The following is a 16,575-nucleotide window of genomic DNA, read 5'->3' as shown; positions in this document are numbered from 1 at the left end:
AGTTTTTTTTTTGTTTGTTTGTTTTTGTTTTTGTTTTTTTACAGTTTTAGCTCTTATATTTAGGCCATTGATCCATTTAGAATTAGTTTTTTGTATGTGGTGTGAGATAGGGATCCAACTTCATTCTTTTGCTTGTGGAAATCTAGTTGTCCCAACAGCATTTATTGGGGAGACTGCTCTTTCCCATTGAAAGGACTTGGAACCCTTGTTGAAAATCTGTATAGCACAGGGAACTTTACTCAGTATTCTGTAATAACCTATATGGGAAAAGAATCTGAAAAAGAATGGATTAAAAAAAAAGAAAAAAAATCAATTGGCTGTCAATGTATGAATTTATTTCTAGACTTTCAATTCTGTACCATTGGTCTATATAACTATCCTTATGCCGGTACCACACTGTTTTGATTAATGTCACTTTAGTGTAAGTTTTGAAATTCGGAAGTGTGAATCTTCCAACTTTTTTTTCTTTTTCTAGATTACTTTGGCTACTTGTGTTTTCTTGCATGTCCATATGAATTTTAGGGTCATCTTATCCATTACTGCAAATCAGGCATTTGGGATTCTGATAGAGATTGCACTGAATCTGCAGATCAGTTTGGGAGGAGTGTTGCCATCTTAGTGCTTTTAAGTTTTTCGATCTATGAACATGGGATGTCTTTCCCCTTATTTAGGTCTTCTTTAATTTTTCAACAGTGTTTGGTAGTTTTCAGACTATCAGTTTTGCACTTCTTTTGTTAAAAGTATACTTTTATATTCATAAGTATTTTATTCTTTTTTATACTATTGTAAATAGAATTGTTTTTGTAATTTCATTTTTGGTGTGCTCAAAGCTATTATACAGAAATATGATTGATTTTTATATGTCGATCTTGTATTCTGCAAACTTGCTGAACTCATTTATTACTTTAATCATTTTCAGTGGATTCCTTAGGATTTTCTATGGACAAGATTATGTTATCTGAAAACTATTGATATAGTGTATTACAAAAAGTGTTTTTTCCAAGTTAAACCAACCTTGCTTTCCTGGGATAAACCCCTGGTCATGGTGTATAATTCTATTAATAGAGTGCTGGATTAGATTTGATAGCATTTTGTTGAGGATTTTTGCATCTATACTCATAAGAGATATTGCTCTATAGTTTTCTTTTCTTGTGATGTCTTTTCTGGTTTTGATATCAGGGTAATACTGGCCTCACAGAATGAGTTGGGAAGTGTTCTCTTCTGTGTTTTGGAAGCATTTGTGAAAAATTGGTATTGACTCTTTAAATGTTTGGTAGAATTCACCAATGAAGCCATCTAGGCCTGGGCTATCCTTTGTGGGAAGTTTATTGATTAATTATTAAATTGATCTCTTTACTTGTTATAGGTCTATTCAGATTTTTTTTTCTTGAATTAGTTTCAGTAGTTTATGTCTTTCTAGGAGTTTTTCCTCTTTATCTATTATGTAATTTGTTGGAATTCAGTTGCTCATAGTAGCCACTTATGACTTTTTTCTATAAGGAAGGTCAGTAGTAATGTACCCTTGTTTATTTTTTAATTTAGTAATTTAAGTATTCTCATTTTTCTTGATCAATATAGCCAAAGGTTTGTCAATTTTGTTGATCTTTTCAAAGAACCAGGTTTTGTTTTGTTGATCCTATAATTTTTCTAGTCTCCATTTCATTAATTTCTATGCTAATCCTTGTAATTTCTCTCCTCCTTCTTGCTTTGGGTTTAGTTGACTCTTCTTTTCTCCAGTGTCTCAAGGTGGAAGGTTAGATTGTTGACTTGATATCATTTTTTTTTTTAAGCTTTATTTATTTATTTATTTTGGCCGCACCACATGGCATGCGGTATCCTAGTTCCCCGACCAGGGATTGAACCCACGCCCCCTGCAGTGGAAATGTGGAGTCCTAACCATTGGACCACCAGGGAAGTCCTGAGATTTTCTTTTTTAATGTAGGCATTTACAGCTATAAATTTCTTTCTAAGGACTGCTTAACTGCATCCCACAATTTCTGGTACATTGTGTTTTTTATTTTCATTAATTTCAAAGTATTTTCTAATTTCTCATAAATTTTTTCTTTGACTCTTTGGCTACTCAGTTGTGTGTCATTTAATTTCCACATCCTTGTGAATTTCCCTAATTTATTTCTTTGACTAACTTCTAATTTTACTGCATTGTGATTGGATAACATTCTTTGCATCATTTCAATCCTTTTAAGTTTATTAAGGCTTGTTTTATATACATTGGATAGAACAACTGGGCAGAAGGCCAACAAGGAAATAAGTGACTTGAACAATGCTCTACGCAAACTAGGCCAAGCAGGACATTTTCTAGAACAATGGCCAATTAACCACTGGACCACCAGGGAAGTCCCAGCATGTATGTTTAAATGTATCAGTATCTCCAGTGGATGTGTATTATTTGTACCATAAAGAAAAAATACAAATAGTGTTTCTTCCTGATGGCGGGTCTAGGAGTCAGGAGTTGTGGTGGGCAGCAACCAGCAGATCAAGGAAGTGTCAAGGCCAAGCTGGGCTCTGCAGGGTCTATAGGAGCTCTACTGCCTCCCAGAGTCTCACTCTCCCAAACCGTCCACTTAACAAGGGACAAACTTGGATGTAAGAGGCGTTGCAAAGGCAGAATCCACCTGACCTTCCACCTGAAACTGGAGGACTCTGGGTCATGGTACCTGTGAGATGCTGCGTATCAGAAACTCAGTCGTTCAGTGGAAGAGCCCTGGAATTTTTGGCATTTGGAGTCTGAGGTCCAGGCTAGCTGGGGAGGAGGCAGTGTCCTGAAGGAGGAGGACGTGCTGGGCTGTGGCTCTGGAGACTTGACGGCAAGGCTCCACTGCAGACCTGGGTGTGGGAGTAAAGAGAGGCTGTATCAAAGTGTGACCCATGCGAGTGGATGACCCTTCAGGGAGAAATTACAACGGGAAGGGGAAAAGAGGATCAAGGCCAGAGGCTTGGGAGGAGGAAGGGGAACCCAAAGAGAAGTGGTCAGAGATGGTGCAGGAAGGAGGGAAATAGCCCAGCGGCTTGGGAGGAGGAAGGGGAACCCAAAGAGAAGTGGTCAGAGATGGTGCAGGAAGGAGGGAAATAGCCCAGCGGCTTGGGAGGAGGAAGGGGAACCCAAAGAGAAGTGGTCAGAGATGGTGCAGGAAGGAGGGAATTAGCCCAGCCGAAGAGGAGGCCTGACATGCAGAGGAGTGGGTCCCACCGGCCGCCCTGGGGGCTGCTTGGAAGCCCAGGGCTCTGAGAGCCGCGCACGCACTGCAAGACACTAGGCGGCGCTGTGGCCCATTCTAACAGCCACTCCTTTTCGTGTCGGGGTTTTCTTCTTTTTAAAGAGAAATTAATGTGTGCTGCCCCCCCCATTTCCTGCTTAACAGATGACAAGCCCAGAGAGGGACTGTGGTTCTCCCCAAAGCATACAGGGGTGTCATAGCCGCGGTAGGGCCACCTTGCCCACCAGGCCCAGCCCTCCAGCACCACCCACTTTTTAGTCTTGCCGACAGTGAAATCACCTTCTTTGCTTTTCCCATCCTTTCTGTTTCCAGTTCCCCATCCACCCCATCCCCATTCTCCTTCCACCTGCGGCCACAGAGATGTGTTTCAGTATAAACTGAATCAAGTTGCTCTCCCAGTAACACCCTATAGTGGCTCCAGATTGTTTTTTACCCTGACATTCACCTTAGCCTGGCCTGCAGGGCTTCATGCCTCTAGAAGCTTCACCCTGAGCCTATGTATACTTGCCTTTTGGGTTTGCTCTGATAAAGCTGGTCTTGCTGTGTCACCTCCACCAATCTCTTCGCTCTGCTTCCCCACTCCTCCTCTCTCCTCTAACTACCCCCTTGGTCTCAGGCTGACTTCCCTGGCACCCTCCCCATGCTCCACAATGCCCTCCCCTGTGCTCTAATGCCTGCGTTGTCATGTTCATGTCTTTAATGTTTTTTCCCCTCTAGACTGAACTCCAGGGCAGTAGGACAGGTTCCATTTTGTCTGCAGCCTGTCCATCAGGGTCCAGCCGTGGCTCTAGGAAGGCTATCGCACTAAGGGTGACCATGCTGGCAGAGCAGGAGAGGAGCTAGCACCAGGTGTCACAGGGCAGGATCTTTGGGGCAGGCCCACTGAGTACTAACGTATAGCCAAGAGCATCTGTCTGGAACCGTGGGCAGACCATCAGCTGTTCTCAGCGTTTGAACAAATGGTGTTCCATACAGAATGGTTAGCCAGAGCCACAGAATCGAGCCGGCAGAAGGGGCCCCCACTGTTGGTCTCACTTTTGTATTCTAGGAGCTGGTATATTTTAGTGTTTTTAAAAATAGAACAATCAGGGTTTCAGTTCCAAGTTTTGGAGAAAGTGGGGCTGCATCTGGAGCAGGTAGGAATCAGCATGGCCTTTGTTCTCACCTGGTCAGACCTCTCCCAGAGTTGAGGCCAACAGACCCTTGAGCCAGAAAATGACAATAACGTGGAGGCACCCACAAAGCTGATGGTGGACCAGCGCCCCGCCATGCTGTCGCTGTGCACATTACCAACTTTGGGCTGTTGGACAATAGGACCAACATATCAAAATATTTCCCTCTCCTTTCTCTTACAACAAAGCTGTAGCAGTGGGTGTTAATAGAGCTTTTGGATTTCCCCAGTGCATAGACCAGCTGCAGGGCTACTGAAACCCAAGTTTGTTATGCAAAGGCGGTCATACACAGAGACTTCAAAAAGCCTGAAGAAATGAAAAATGATCTGAATAAGCTTTTCTTCTTTCTATTTCATATCTCAATGTTAAATGATATTTAAAATCCTGTTATCTTTTTTCAGGAGTATTCAAAATTGGACAATAGAAATTAGATAGTCCTTTGTTTCTGCAGGAAGTTTTGACACAAGGCTGTGGTTTTTAAATCTGGCTCCTAGCTCCAGGCCAGAATCTCCTCAGTTGTCAGCCTAATTTTGCAAACTTCCTAAAGAGGAAGGATTCTTTCTAGTTGGGGAGAAGCTAAATCAATGTTTAGTACAGGATGTGAACAGGGGGTGGGGTGGGCAGAGAAAAGGGAGAGGGGAAGAAAATCAGGACTGGCTCTTTATAGAGAAAGGTTTGGGGAAAACTCTGGAGTGACTTTGAAGTAGCTTCAGGCTGAGATGTAAGTGGTCAGGAGAACCCCTTCTGAAAGTTACTCCAACTGTCTTGGCATAAATACTTTAAAAAACACAAAATAGGTCACTAGGAATAAGTCTATAAAGCAACGAGTATGGTGATTATACTGTTTAAAGTCAAAATCAGGATATTTGACCAGCTAATTGGACAGTATAATTGGAATTGAGACTGCCCACCCCTTCCAGATGAAGGGTGCCAGGCTGGCGTGCATGAACCCTAAATGCTCAGCTGTGAAGCAAGAGGTCGACCAGATGTTTCCTGATTCCTGGTCCTGCTTCCGGATCATGAGTGGTGGTGATGTTGGGAGAATAGGAGAGATTAGTAAGAGAACAGAGGGTCTGTCCCTCTGACTTCTCCAGGATCACAGTGCACACCATGTTCTTAAATTTAGGTCAATTTAGAGAAAAATGACATAGATGAGCCACAGGTGACACAGAGAGGGAAAGGCCGCTGCTGGGACATTCCACTCAACTTTTAATTTTAGGACAAGACTTTTGGTTTACACTGGAATCTATAGTTTTACCTGTTTGGAGTGTGTGTGTGTGTGTACGTATGATTTTTTTGAGTCTTCCTCTTCATACTAAATATCACACTGGAAGAGAAAGCAGCTCTAGAACAAAACCTCATAGTCAGAAGGTATTTTGTCCACCATTTATTTTATTATTTATTTATTTATTTATCTGTTGGCCACACTGTGTGACTTGCGGGATCTTAGTTCCCCCACCAGGGATTGAACCTGCGCCCTCAGGAGTGAAAGCGCGGAGTCCCAACCACTGGACCGCCAGGGAATTCCATCATTGTCTTTAACGCCGTTTTTCTTGAAACTGATTTTCTTCGATAAATCAAAAAAATATAAGCCAGGTAACAGAGAACAGGGTGGAAATACATTGCTCCTTTAGAAGTTACAAGTTTTTAGCATACAAACAGTTATTGCTGTTATGACATATCTACTGAATAGTCAGTTTCTTACTGTACATTTTCTGAAGGTTCACTTTGTTAATATTTCCAGCTACACAAAGGCTGTAAAGGCTACATCTGTCCAATCTTGGATGGCTGCCTGACACCAGAGCAAAACTTGACATCTCACTTCTGCCAGACAGAAGGAAACTTATAAACCTGTCATTCTTCCGACATGTCTTATTGACACAGCTCATTGGAAAAATCTGCTTTTAAAAAAGTCATAACTAAATTTCACAGCATGTAATTTATTCTCATTTCACCACAGCCCCGCTGAGTGGCTACTTTTCCTGTCTGTGGAATGGGTTGGAATTTAATATTGGGAACTAGCCAAATCGAATCATTTGGATAATGAAAGTCCAACTACAAAGACTGCGGTTTCCTTTTGCGGAACACTACTTTCTTGTCAAAATTTGAATGTGCGTATGAATGAATGGTTCTCCTCAATTTACTTCAGTTTTATGTTGTGTCGGTTGTAGGTAAATACAGATAAACACCTTGTTCTGTGAACACAAAAACAGGCTAAAATGGCATTGGGATGTAAGAAAGAAGAGAAAAAGACAGAAGTTTGGGCCAGGGTGCCTGGTCCTCCAGGGAAGGGCAGGGGGTGTGCTATCTACTGGGTCTTTTCCCCTGTTGTCTGCACTTTGGTCTGAGAGCTGAGGGTGTGGTCATCTGGGCGGCCTTCAGGGAGGGTCAGCGTCTGGGAAGACGGTGTCAGTCCCACGGGCAGCAACAGAGTCCTTTGTTTGAGGGAAGCATTTAGTCACCATGTGCATGGATGGAAGGCAGGCCCAGCGTCGCACAGTTCCTGCTTGCTACACACGCGTTCTAAAAGCTCACTTCATTCTAAGGGGAATTCTGCTAAATCACAGAACTAGTCCTTTCCTTCTTTCTCAATGGACTTGACTGAAGTGCACCAAAGAAAGGAAGAAAAAATAACCCACACTCGGATGCCGTAAACCTGCCAAGGAGAATAGATCCCATTTCAAAATCTTCCTATGATGCTGGTCTAAAAGTTTCTCCTAAGACAGAAATAAGGCACATGTAACAATCCCTTTGATATCAAGTCCCAAAGCACTGGAGTTAGAATGCAGTTAAAATAAAGAGGTCCTTGGTTTCAGAAATCTTTAATACCCTGGGGAGACTAGGGTGTGACTACTGCTTGTTTTCTTTTACAATCAGCCCATGTCTGCACAGAAACCAGATTGACCGTTGCCGGTCAAGAGGTCATAACTCAACAGGAACAGTCCAAAAAGTGGGCTTGACAACTCATTTTAACTAATGGGTCCACAGATGATGAGACCCACCCCCGCCCCCAAATTTGTGAGAATAGACATGGCCAATGCCTTATTAGTACATTGTTGGAAAATTTTAAAAAAACAACAACACCGTGACATAAAAGTATCAGTGAAGAAGGCAAGGTAACACCTAGAAAAATGAAGTTGTTCAGAAGATCCCAATTTAGCTTTGCCTAGAAACACGACACACGTCATCAGGAGATACTCATCCTGGTCCCCAAAACATTCTTCTACGGCCAGCCTAGGTTTCTGGAGAGAATAAGCTCTCTGTAGGAAAAAACAAAAAACTAAAACTCACTGAAATTTTCTGTGGCTCAAAGTTCTAGTGAGAAGTATGTTAAAGTACAGAACACGTGGACGTCATCCTAAGTTGCCTCAAAACCAATGATTCCATCCACGTAAGAGCATGTGTGCCTACAAGGCTGCACAAAGTTGGAAGCGTGATGGAGGAAACTCAGTTACTGGAGACCAACCTTGTGACACCCTGGGGCACCTGGAGGTCTGTTCCCAGAAAAGCAGGTGGAGACACAGCCCTGAAGCAAAGAAGTAACTTCTAATGAAAACTGCCGAAGTGCTTAAAGTTCTCAAAGATGGTCTCTGGTCAACTCTGACTGGTGGACACCATGAAAGGTCTTTGAAAAAGATACGCCTTTTTATTCACTTAGGGCACTTACTGCCTGCCAGTAATTAAACGTTGAGAGGCATGGGCAAAGCAACGTAAAAATGAAAAAAAAAAAAAAAAAAAAGACACACAGAGGAGGAGGAGGGGAGGGATGAGGCCAGGTCTGGTATTTGTTGAAAGCTGAGAAAGTGCTGGACTGGCTACTTCCCAGCAGCTGTGCAAGGCAGGGGAAACGAGACCATGTGCGCCCGTGAGGGGATGCACCGGGAAAGCTTTCCAAGTGTTAGACCCTGGCTGCTTCTTGTCTTTTTTAATAAGCATTTGGGCTTCTCTAAGTAGCCCCTGAGGGATGAGGGGGTGGAGGTGTGTGGTGCAGGCCTGGTCCCACCTGAATCACAGGACAGCTGTGGACCATTTTCCTGAGTCTCAACATTCAGAGCTAAGTCTCACCATTTAACAGGTAGGAATTTTAAAGCATTTTTTCCTAAACAGTGTCTTACAGAGTAGAAAGCAACATCCATAGAAAATTTTAAGAAAAGACATAAAACCAGAGAAATCCTATTTTGCTACGCAGGCTGCTCTGAGCTTGACCCCAGAACCCTGGAGATCCAAGGGACTCATTCAGAGCTATGACCTGACCCCTTGCCCCGCGTATGCCGAGGAGCTGGCAGATGTGGGAGCCATCGGCCTGGCCTGGGAGTCAGAGCTGCACCGGGGCTGTGGGAGAAATAGAATTGGGGGAGGGGCGGCAGCAGCGGCCAGCGGAGGAGACCCCTTCATCCTCCAGCCCGCCTCACAGACATCTGCAGTGAGGCCCTGCTGAGCAGTGGCGTCCAAGAAGGACATTTTAGCTAGACTCATAAACTTATTTTCTGGGGAAAAAAAAAAAAAAGCACTCAAATTAACTAGACTGTAAGAGTTCCTCAAAAGCTTTTATTCTTTTTTTTTTTTTGACCAGCACACTGCCTGGTACACGCTGCCAAGGAGGCATTCAAAGAAAACGTTTTTTCTTAAATAGGCAATTTATAACACTGGGAGGACTTCATTTCAGTGTTTCAGAAAACATGACTATTCCTGGAAAGAGTTCATTCCTCTACGGCTCTGGAGAACACAGGTTTTGTCCTCATTTTTATAAGCCACCTCAGACAGACAGTGGAATAATCTGGATTAACGTTTAAGTGTTTGGAAGGGCAGTTAAAAACTCTCAAGAAATCCAAGAGTTGTCCTAATTGCGGGGAAGACCGTGGCTTCTACTGCCTGGGGGCAGCTTTGCAGTACTCGGAGGACACAGAAAATGTCTCTGTGTCCCTCCTTGACCTGGGACCTGCAGGACAGCCACCCTGCTTGATGCCTACAGGTCTTCCTGCAGAAGGCAGATCAATGGAGAGGGACGGTGAACTTCTCCGACCGGCCCAGGCCTCCTGCAGCAGCATGGCCCAACCAGTCCCAGTGGTTTAGCTGCCCAGCACGTCACCCTGGAAGTGCTTCCGACATCTGTCCCACCAAACAGACTAACAGAGGACCAGAATCAGGCATTCAGGGCTGTCATCAAAGGCGTCGCCTCCCTTCTTCCACTTAATGACCTGGGATTCTATGTGCAGTAGACATGAACAGAGTTTTTACAAATTAAATAACTTTCTCAAAATACAATAAAACGTCATTACATACAATTCTCTTTGGAAAGTCTTTCCCATTCTCAAAATTAACTTACAAAATTTTGTGCAAAAACACTGGCTTCAAATAAATAGGGGAAAAAAGTGGGAAGAGCGGAACTTTTTGTATTGTTTTTGTTTTTTAAATTAAAAGTTAAAAAACACCAGCTGCACTTCAAAGTTCTTGCAGGACGCGTCAGGAAGGCTGTGAAAAACAGCCCTCCAGGTCAGAACTGCATTTTCAAGTCAGGTTTTCTGGTTTCAGAATTCACAATGGATGCCTCCGCTGAGATCCCTCACCACGCCCTCTCTGACCAGCTTCAGGAGGAACCCGGTCTCTGTGGTCACATTGTGCATGGTCTGAAAGTTCATGGCAGCCATACAGAGATTGTCAAAGTAGTGCAAAGGTGTTCTGGGTTGGCTGAGGTCATAGCCAAAGCCCGCCAAACTGACTTCATCGCACAGGTGTGTGGCTAAGACAACGGCAATGACACCAATCGTGGGGACGTTCTGGAAAGGAGAAAAGCCAAAAAAAAAAAAGGTCTTAGCACAAGTCACTGCTTTACAGGTACGCTACATGCCATGCAAAGTGATGAAAGTGGCAATGGGGGCTGCAATGTTATACGTCACCCAATTTCAAATATCACCCAATTCTAAAGTCTGACTTGCCATCCAAATCAGGAATCTAGACTCTAAATCATGGTCTGTGATGTGAATTCTTTTAACACACCAGCAAGAGGCAGCCTGGCAGGTCCTGTTGCACCAAGCTGAAAGGTGTTCTTTCTAAAACTTCCACCCACCGGTCCTGCACAGGATGACCGTAATAGCAAGGCTAACCCATTTCCTCTCTCACGTGACAAATGTCTACAAGGTCTGCTCTGGGACAAGTGGCCACAGCCCTTCTCCAGACATGGTTTGGGAACCCGTCCCGTCCTGGCTGGCTCCTGTACAGCCTCTGCCTGAGAACAGAGCGGACTCAGCTCCCGCTGGTGAAGACTGTCTTCACCCCTTACTTGTGAAGACAGTCTTACTTCACCCCTACTTGCCTTTCTGGCAAATAACACCCCCAAGCCATTTTCACATGTCCTGCTGCTTTCACAGTTTCTGCTCACTCTCTGTTCAGGCAAGTACATTTTTCAGCTCACATTACGGGCTTTCACATTTGTTTTTTCCAAAATGTACCCTTGCTGACTTTGGCCTAGAATGCCAAATGTCCAAAATTTTGGATTCTGGCTGTATCACCACTCCCTCTTCACGTCCAACATCTTGCCACTTGTAAATCTGGAATTGGTCCTCTGGATCTCCCTCACAGACTTGGGTAAAGACAGCACACAGGGCGGCAGACAGGAAGACAGAAAGCCCTGCAATGCCTAAGCCCTCCTTGGAGGCTGCTGCCCATCTACTACTTGATATTCTTTTGTATCGTCTTTCATGTGCAAATATACCTCCTTGGTTCATCTCAGCCGAGTCTGTGACTTCCATAAACAGCTCTCCTTTTCTGTAAACTGGAACAACAGTGAACCTTTCAGAGTTCAAAGATTAAGGTGGGATTAGGGAACTTCCAGGGAACCCACCATTCGATAAAAACTGCTTCCTGCTCCTCAGTGTGTCATGTCTACCTCTCAAAGCCAACCTCCCTTATTAAAAAGGAACTCTACAGTCATTTTACATGTTTGGAAATAAAAACCAAGGGAAATTGACCCTAAAGAAGCCAGCCTCCTGTTTGGGCTTAGGACTCTAAGGCAGCGTGTCCTGTCTTCTCCACCTGAGGCCAGCTCGGCACACAGCACCTTAGGAATACCCATGTGTTTGTGGAGGAGTATATAGGGGTAATGCATGGAGAGAAACTCAAAAACTATCAAAAACTCCCCAGAGCATGTTATCTCCAGAACACGTCCCCCAAGAGCAGCCTTCACTGTCCAACAGGCTTCTCTGTCTGCTGGGAGGGCAGATGCATGAGGGAGTTTCTGACAATGCAATTTTAGATCAGAAGCCATCTTTCAAGTTACTGTTTTTATCCAAAAGAAGAGTAACATTTTGACAATGATAAAAAATAAGCAAATATTCAATTCAAATGATAAATTATAAAGTAGAATGTAAAAGACTCCTATAGACTCACTCTCCAGAGAAGGGCATTCTTCACAGTTTGGTGATTCTTTCCAAGCTTTTTCCTATGCAACTATATACACATTTTTAGTTTTTAAACAAATACGGGATTAAATAAATGTTCTGTAACTTGATTTTCTTGCTTAATACATTGTGGAGGTGTTTTCATATCCATTAGTTTTTCTTCATCCTCAACAGTCACACGATATTGCATCGACTATACCATAATGTTCAAACAATTCTCTAATGATGAATGTTTAGGCTGTTTTTAGTCCTTTGCTATCAATGCTATGATGAACATCCTAGAACAGCCTTGCAGATTTTCTCTAATTTCCTTATAATAAAATTTTTAGAGTCAAATTGCGGGGTCAAAGACTATTCATATTTTAAAGTGATATATGTATTGCCAAACCACCCTCCGGAAAAAGTGCCAACTTATAATTCTGCCTACATTTCTGCCAAACAAGGACATTATCAAGCTTTTAAATCTCTGCTAAGAAAACAGGCAAAAAATGTCACTGTGGCTCTAATTCGCTTTTACTTGATTACTGGTGAAGATGAACATTTTATCATGTATTCCTGGGCTGTATTAATTTCTTTTGTGAAATGTCTGTTCATATCCTTTCCTCATTTCTTTATTGGCTCATCTTTTTCTTTTTGATTTAATAAGATCTCTTAATGCTTTGAGAATACTTACTCTGTAATTTCTATGATAAATTTTCCCCCACTAACTTTGTTTCTGATACCCTTTGCCATTCGGCAATTTTGTATTTCACGTAATTAAATCTGTCCATTTTTTAAAGGTTATTTTTAAAATAAAATTGACCTGCAAACCAACAAATGAGCATCTGCCTGTGTTTAAAAAAATACTATGGAATCTAATAAAGAAACAGGGCAGTTTAAAAGATACAGAAATCTAAGTGCATTTATAGTGAAACCTCTTTATAACTTAGTTTAAGAATCTTGCCAAAGTATGTTGTCTTTTTAAAAAAATTGTTTTGTTAAAAGTGATGCCAACAGGTTAAAAGTTATAAGCCCACATTCCGGAGGAACCTATGTGCTCTGTGTGGGAGAGCCCAGCTAAAGCCAATCAGAGACCCGACAGTCACTGGTTGGGGGTAGGGCTGCTCTCCTATGAGAGGGAAAACGCATCATGGGTTCAGGATACGTTCCTGCAATGGGCAGAAACTACATGGCCCTCCTGGGCTCCCCATGGATGGAGAGGCCAGAGACCTGGAGGAAAACGGCGGACTGCAAAGGGAACAGCTTCCACTATGTGAACCATTTCACCCCAGCTGGGTGTTCAAGCCTGAAGCTGGAGCCAGAGTTGGATTTAGCTCTTACTGATCGCAGTGAAGAACTAGGTTTTTGTTTTTAAGGAGACTATTCAGGTATTTGTTTTCCTTAACAAGCACAGAATTCTTCCTTTAAAATTTACACAGTTGTGTTAAAGCATCTTTTTAATCAGAATTTGATTCAAAGGGCAAATAGAAGACCCTGCTCATCTGCCTATGGGATGAGGACCCCTGAGTCTAGCTCCGTGTTTGCAAATTGCACCCCGGACCAGCCCCATCTCCTAGGAGGTATCTCAGGCCCCCAGTGTGGGTAGCAGTCCCCACGTTTCAAAATTCCTTGCTTTTCCTTATATATAAATGTTTTTGCTTAAACGATTTCCACTGCTTTCAAAAAAGTTTTATTTAAAGACACAGGTTTAGCTATTCAGATCATGAAGAAACAGGTAATAAAGGCATTTCCCCCCAGTAGCAACACAGGCTAATTGCAGGTAAAGAATCTACTGCAGTGAACAGCCTATAGCACCAAGGTTCTCAAAGCAGGCTGAAAAATAAAAATCACCCAGGGAACTTTGAAAATCCCAATGTACAGACGACAACACAGACAGATTAAATCAGAACGTCTGGGGTGGGATCCAGGCATCAACTGAAAAGCACTGCTCTAAAGGATTGCTTATTTACTATCACCTATAAGGTGATGATAAACGTCAATTTTCATCCAAGTGGCCTGTAGAGTTAAAATGTAAAGAACTTTCTGACCACCAAAGTTCCTTTCAGTGTCCTGCAGCTAATTATATGGAGTCCTGGAGTAAGAATACCTTAAATAATATCTCAGTGACCGAAGTGCTAACGTGCTGACTATACTAATGAGATGAGCCACCGGGCGGCGGGGATTAAACAGTGGGGAGCCCTAAGGTGAAGATGTAGAGAGGGAAAAACACATGGAACATCTAATCCATGACTAGGTTTCATCCCTGGAAGATGCTTCTGGGTATAGAGCTGAGCCTCACTGAAAGTTGTATAGGTGCCTCCTTTCCAACACAGAGAAGAACAGTTAAGTTTCAGTAGCGACAAAAATACCTTATCTCGGCCCCAGAACCTTGACTGAGGCTCTGAGTATTGAAGGATGTCAAAGGCAGTCTCTTTGATAATAACTGGATTCAAAATCCTGAACTGTTTTGGCTGTAGTGGGATTTTTTCCGCCACCTGCTTCCAAAAGAAGAGTCGTACCCAAAACGGCTAAGGAAAGAAAGCAAGCAATCATTAGGGGGATTTAATAAAGTTATCTTATCAGTGGAGGGGGGAGAGTGCATCCCCTGCTAATGAGGCCAGAACCGTGGGTGTGGTCCCTTGTGGGTTTGTGTGCTGCATTCTGTGGCAAAGTCACAGATCTATGCAAATCCAGTACCTCAACTCAGACAAGCAGCTCTAAGGATCTGATTTATGAAGGTGGCACTGGACAAGGAAAGGAACTGCAGAAGCAGCTCTTTATTGATTTGGGGAAGAAATTGTTCAGGTAATGACCTGAGATAGTCAGCCTTTTTAGGATCCAAAGCCACCATTTTGCCCAGGGAAAACCAAGCAAATAGATCCAATTCAAGGGTATGAAGTGTTCTGGGTGCCCCGCCTGTGCTCAGGCCCCCACCATGCACCCCCTTCTCCACTTACTCCACTTCCTAGTCCTGTGACGTCTCTTGGTAACTGACTGTAAGTCATTTCATATGTGCTTCATCTTTCAACTAGAACAACTACCCAAGAGAAAATCCAGAGGACCACAATAACCTGTACGGAATCGAGCTTTGGAGATACAAATTCTCCAGCACATGAAGCTTCTGTGAAAAGTCTGATATGTCCTGTTAACTTTACAGTCAGCTGGTTTGTGCAAGTGCATATAAACGCACACACACTGCTTAACAGCTGACCTCTGGAATTTATTTCAACATAATGTGGGGGGTTGGGGGACTATAAAGTAAGGTGATGGATTATTGTAAAGACAAAGAAAAGGAATATGACCAAGTTGGGGCCAGCTCCTCCACATCTGCCCTTCTGGAACGCTGTGAATTGACTCCAGCGAGAACACCACCAGGGGCTTCCCCAGTGGCGCACTGCATAAGACGCCGCGCTCCCCATGCAGGGGGCCCGGGTTCAATCCCTGGTCAGGGAACTAGATCGCACAGGCATGCTGCAACTAAGAGTTTGCATGCCGCAACTAAGGAGCCCGCCTGCCACAACTAACACCCAGCGCAGCCAAATAAATAAATAAACATTAAAAAAGGAAAAAAAAAAAAGACCACCACCAATCAAAGCATTTTTGGAGAATCTCTTTGAAAATACTCTTCAGAGAATTTATGTATATTCTTCTGAATAGCCTCAATAATGGTTTATATTCATGCACATAAATCTAATTTCTGAAAATAGTCGGAAGCCAGCCATGTAAATTCAAGTCTGGTGAATGAGGTGGGTGGTCAACCTCAATAATAGCCATTTTGGTCCCAAGCTTGTTATTTCCACTAAGTAATGATCCCAGTTTCCACATGTGACTCAGTCAAGTTCTGAAAGCAATTTCCAGGGGAAGTTCTGAGGGGCTTCTACAAAGGGAGTGTTTATTTGAAAGCATGTGTGTTAGTTTAAAAATAAAAACCTGTTAATTCCAGTCAGAGACCCCTTCGCTTTTTACAAAGGCATATCTGATAGCTGAATTTCTAGTGCTTACCAGGGTTTCATTTTTGACCATCGCCTGAAGCCAGTTGAAGTCAACACTCTTAAATAAAACAGCAACAAACAAGTCATTGGAATAATATTCAAGGTCAGACAGTGGCGCACCCTCCGGATAAGTCATCCTTATAGTAGTTTTATTTCCAACATGCTCTGAATATCCTTCAACCGGTGCACTGTTTAACCTATTTGAGTAAAAAGGACAAAGATAAACTGGCATTAACCACTTTAACACATGCCAAATTCCTGCAGCGTGTTTTCCACATTTTTTTAGGACTGGGAACGAGGGTGTGGTTGGGGGCTAGGGCATCCCTCCCAGCAGCCCTGTCATCCCTCAGCTCTGCCCTTTCCAGGTGCTTGATGAACGCAGTCTTCAGTCTGCAGGAGACTCCCGTACCCAATCTCTGAATGACAAGCAATTCCATCTAGTCCTGCCGCTTTAAGCCAACCCAAACACATTACACTCTGGGCACGAGTCATGTTTCCTTGAAAGCTTCCCATTGTGCTTAGATATTAGTGGTTCTTGCCAGAATTTCAAAAAGGTAATCAGAAAAGAAAACCTAAAAACCGGGGCAAGGCAGACACAAACCATAGTTATATAGACAGGGTTGGGCCCGAGGAGGGCACTGGGTCCAAGTGCAACCTGGTCTTAAATTAAAGCAGGAATTTGGGGCACTTAGAACTGTTAGATCAATGAAGGCTTTGCCAGGGTGGATGCTCTGGGGAAAATGTTAAGAATTCTTCCCAGAGCAGTACCACTCACACAGGTACACAGTTTTGAAATCTC

The 16,575-nt window shown here is 43.2% G+C and overlaps 1 protein-coding gene across 5 annotated transcripts in view; it reads right to left on the bottom strand.

The window, feature by feature from the left end:
* Positions 1-8,936: 8,936 nt before the first annotated feature.
* The window catches only part of ST3GAL5 (ST3 beta-galactoside alpha-2,3-sialyltransferase 5), a 48,424-nt gene continuing 40,785 nt past the window's right edge, over positions 8,937-16,575 (bottom strand). For all 5 annotated transcript variants that reach the window (XM_082426846.1, XM_082426850.1, XM_082426848.1 and 2 more), the window contains 3 exons: positions 15,787-15,973; positions 14,154-14,312; positions 8,937-10,185 (listed from right to left, as the gene is read on the bottom strand). In XM_082426846.1, coding sequence (XP_082282972.1) covers positions 9,937-10,185; positions 14,154-14,312; positions 15,787-15,973 — 595 coding nt within the window. In that variant the 3' untranslated portion in view covers positions 8,937-9,936. The remainder of the gene's footprint in view (positions 10,186-14,153; positions 14,313-15,786; positions 15,974-16,575) is intronic.

Source organism: Balaenoptera physalus, assembly GCF_965194825.1.
Source record: "Balaenoptera physalus genome assembly, chromosome: 15".
Classification (NCBI taxonomy): Eukaryota; Metazoa; Chordata; class Mammalia; order Artiodactyla; family Balaenopteridae; genus Balaenoptera; species Balaenoptera physalus.
This window is presented reverse-complemented; position numbering and strand designations above follow the sequence as displayed.